The sequence below is a fragment of the Pyrus communis genome, chromosome 16 (assembly GCF_963583255.1).
Source record: "Pyrus communis chromosome 16, drPyrComm1.1, whole genome shotgun sequence".
Classification (NCBI taxonomy): domain Eukaryota; kingdom Viridiplantae; phylum Streptophyta; class Magnoliopsida; order Rosales; family Rosaceae; genus Pyrus; species Pyrus communis.
This window is the reverse complement of record NC_084818.1, coordinates 9711854-9715916: the sequence shown is the minus strand read 5'-3', so window position 1 is coordinate 9715916 and position 4063 is coordinate 9711854. Positions and strand designations below refer to the sequence as shown.

Genomic DNA, 4063 nt, shown 5'->3' with positions numbered 1-4063 from the left:
AATAAAAACATATAATTAGATAACTGGACTCACTCCTAAAAACACTCTAGTTTTTGGACCTGGATCTAAAAGCCCCATTTTGTTATGAGATGGCTCGAGTTTGGTTCAAGTTTACCTCATAAATGTGAGTTTGAGGTTCGACATGCTATTGGACTATATGTCCTTATTTTTGTACCTAATAAAAAAAAAAAAAACACTATTTTGATTTATCTAAGAATATTTTTATTTCCATTGATTTTATTCTTAATATTGATGAAAAATCTCTTAGAAATAGGCATATCCTACTATTATTTAATTATTTACAATTTTCGTTTAAACTTGAATTGAACATTTTTGAAAAATAAGTTATTTTGAGCTTGGTTTATATAAGAGTTGGACCAAATCGGAGTTTGGATAAATTGTATGGGTTTGACTAGTGAAGCACGTCCTCACTTGAGTTGGTTGTCTCGTGCCAAGTTAGCGGTTCTTCAAACCTTTGTGAGGTTCTTTCAAGAATATCAAGTATCTTGCAGAGCAACAATTGGCTTGGTTGCTAGCTAGGTTGCTTAGGTAGAAATTGTTGTGATTGGCTCACTAAAGTTCCAATTGGATTGCAAGTCTATTTGAATTCAAGTCAAAGAGGAGAACCCGAATTGAATGAGCAATTTTCTTTTCCACTCAAACAAAAATTAAGTTAAAACACCCAAAAGTATGGTTTCTTTGGGTTATCTTCTTGTTTTGGGCTTCATATTGTAACCTAACCAACATGATCCTCTCTAGATCATTTTTGTGAGAATCCCGAAGTTTTGTTAATCATGTTCATTTATCATACATCGTGCAGTCAGTTTTCGTCAGGTACTGTTTGTGTTCAATTTTAAATAAAAAAAATTAAAATGATTTCTGATCTCGTGATTTACGGTGAATGAACACAATTAACGGATTCTTGGAATTCTCACAAGGAGGATCTAGAGTCGTTACCTAAAGCTTGCCTACAGTAAGTAGAACTTTACCACGGATTTTGAGAGATGGATATGAACCTAGAATATCAAATAGATTGAGAGAGCTTGTCGAGTTATTCTAATTCATGTACAAGTTATAAGGGAGGCATAATAAGGCTTGAGTCCTAGAGTGCGTGAGAGATTAAGACCTACGGTTTGATAGGGAATAAGGGGTTCCTTAGTAACCAAAGCTGTCTAGTCTTTGCCAACTAGTGAATTTTTTTGAAGGGGATCACCAGAGTGGATGTAAACAAAATTGATTGAACAACTGTAAATTCTTGTGTTCTTGCGTGGATGGTGCTCTTGCCTGTGTAATATTTATCTTCTTTACAATTGACTGCGTGCGTAGTTATAATATAGCAAGATCAATACTATCTACTAGGAAGAAGATCGTCATGTGCGACAACTAACTGCGTGTTTGTAAAAGGGCATTGACTCCAAAAATAAAACAAATTCATATATGTTAGAGGCTGCATCAGGGTTCAAGGTCTAGTTTTAGAGCAACAAACTAACTCCTACAAAATTCTAGCTGAGCGCATGCATACATGTTTTTGTCTTTGGGCTTTATAAATATTACTTTTCCAAGATTAGACACAGACCCACATATCACAAAGACACAATGCTCCTTAAAATTCATTTTCCCAATAAGATCCCCATATATCTGTTGGCCTTAGTTCTCATTCATTCATATGGATCTTTAATTGTGGCGTCGTAACTAAACAGAGCATCAAAGTGATTGAGTGTAGGAGGATGCGTGCAAATGGCATGATTATCAACAACCAGTCTCCAAAAGCTAATGACATTCTTATGAAAAAAGCCCCTTTTTCTTGATCACTCCACTAGATGCAGCACTTCATTATCTATATATGCACACAATTTCTGTTTTCAAGACCAGAAGTCCCACCACTGATAATCACCACTCGTAACATCAAAAAGACCATCAGAATTCAATTTCCCCCAATCCTCAGCTGATGTCAAGGAACCGTCTGCAGACTCCACTAAGTTCGCAAGGTCTGGTTCATCTTCCAGTCCAAAGTACTCTGCTTTTATGCGGCTGTCATCATCTGACAGCACCCCAAGTCCTCCTTGCTCTGATTTTTCCACTGAAAAATCAAGCTTCACCTTATCAGATTCAGAAATGGTGGCATCTCCGTTATCTGACTCACCGTCAATGCCATTGTTCATAACTACATCTTCCCCACAATTCTCCCTTTGCATCATCATCAGATTATTCAGCTTCTGCACCTGTCACAAAATAAGACATAATCTATCAATTCTTGATTATCTTAACATGTTAAAATTAGTGAAAAATGTTTTGTTCCTTACATGTAACGAGTAATTACTTCTTACACATGACACATGTGCCTAAACTTTTCCCCTTTTTTATGGTTTTAATGAGTTACTTTTACACGCATCAAACTGAACTTAAGGTTAACAAAGAATGGCTTCTTACAGGTGATGAACCAAGCACTGTTCTTCGATTAGGCATATTTAGCAAACCGGAATGAATGAACAATTACCTGAACAACCAGGGCCTGCTTTTCTTTCTTCAAAGCTTCAAACTTTGATGCCAAGTTGTTGTAATTGGCTCTCAATTTGCTGTAGTCTCTCTCGAGCTGCTTAGACTTCCATCTAGCTCTCTTGTTCTGAAACCAAATAGCAACCTGCTTAGGTTGCAACCCTAGCTCTTTGGCCAACTGCATCTTCTTCCTCGGCTCAAGCCTCGACTCAGACTCAAAGATGGACTCCAATGACCTAATCTGCTCATCACTGAACCTCTTGTTGTTCTTGTTGTTCTTCCTCCTTGTAGTGGCAGCTCCCAGTGGGCTCATGCAGCTGAAAGTCTCATGATCTTCTGCTGAGGGACTCGAATATTCGATTTTATCGAGCATCTTGGCAGATCGATTAGAAAATCTTAACAGGGTTTTGTGGGTGGTTGTGGAAGGAATGTTTTGGGAGTGTGCGAGTGTGTGTTTTTTCTGATATGTGCATGATATGGAATTTGTTGGTTTTTAAGGCTTTATGCAATGTGTGTTTGATGTCATGGTTTTTTGATCTGACTGGGTTTTGTGACTTGTGATCGCTTCTTTATATCCAAAATCTATGGGCTCTGATAAGTATAGTGCTTTTTCTCTTTACATTAATCAACACCATTTTTCTTTTTCTTTTGCAAAAGAAAATAAAATTATGGTTTGTATCTAGAACAATCATTTGATATATGATATAATATTAATGAACGACATAATTGATATATCATTATTATAAGGTAGGTAAATAATAAAAACAAATACACGTGTTACAGTTTTAGTAAAATTTTAACATTATGTGACGGTGTTTCGAGTACATTAAAAAAAACTCTCTTAATTTGCGCACACACCATATGATAATTTTGGTGAAGCTTATCATGAAACGGTATTTCAAGTATATCGAAAAATCTCTCTTAAATTATTCAAAGACCATACTATATAGTAAATATTAATTTTCCCTTCATGAACTTAGGGTCTGGCTAGCTTTATAGCCGAAGCTGTCTTTGTTAATTGCACTAATGCAGGCACATATTTTAGTGATTTAATATTGTTTATGACATGATTTTAAAATGCCTTTGTCATTTTCATAATTTGAACTATGGTAGTCAAGCTAAGTCTTCTCCTAATGAGTGATATAGATGTCGGCAACGTGAATCATGTTCCAACACTGAACCTTCCGACTTTGTTGATTTTGTGAGACCTATATATGAATCTATGATGCTAATATACATAGGTTCTTATATGTTTAGTTTTGGTGTCTACTAGTCCTACCCCTTGAATTGTCGTAGCTTAATTTAAATGGAGATACAATATTTTATACAGAGGCTGAAGTTCTGACGAATTCAAAAAAATTTCGTTACGCAAGTAAACGAATCTTGCATGCCACTCTTCTTTGTTGTACTTCGCTCCTTACTTTACTCCTCACATTTTGAATTTTTTGTTGGTATAACGATTTATTTTATACTAAGGGAAGAGAGAGTTCGGCTAAATCACACAATGAGCAACCTAATTTGGTATCGAATTTACCATCTACGAGATTCAAACCTAAAACCTATCACT

General features: G+C 35.8%; 1 protein-coding gene across 1 annotated transcript; it reads right to left on the bottom strand.

Annotated features, from left to right (window-relative positions):
* Positions 1–1452: 1452 nt before the first annotated feature.
* LOC137720929 (homeobox-leucine zipper protein ATHB-12-like) lies at positions 1453–3057 on the bottom strand. The gene is made up of 2 exons (XM_068460049.1): positions 2498–3057; positions 1453–2222 (listed from the first exon to the last, which is right to left on the bottom strand). The coding sequence occupies exons 1-2, from the start codon at positions 2867–2869 to the stop codon at positions 1863–1865; spliced, it is 732 nt and encodes a 243-aa protein (XP_068316150.1). The 5' UTR covers positions 2870–3057; the 3' UTR covers positions 1453–1862.
* Between the last annotated feature and the right edge of the window lie 1006 nt (positions 3058–4063).

Coding starts and splice junctions, on each gene's coding strand:
- LOC137720929 (XM_068460049.1), bottom strand. CDS start 2,869: ATGCTCGATAAAATCGAATATTCGAGTCCCTCAGCAGAAGATCATGAG. Junction 2,223..2,497: donor AGCAGGCCCTGGTTGTTCAG/GTAATTGTTCAT, acceptor ATTTTGTGACAG/GTGCAGAAGCTGAATAATCT.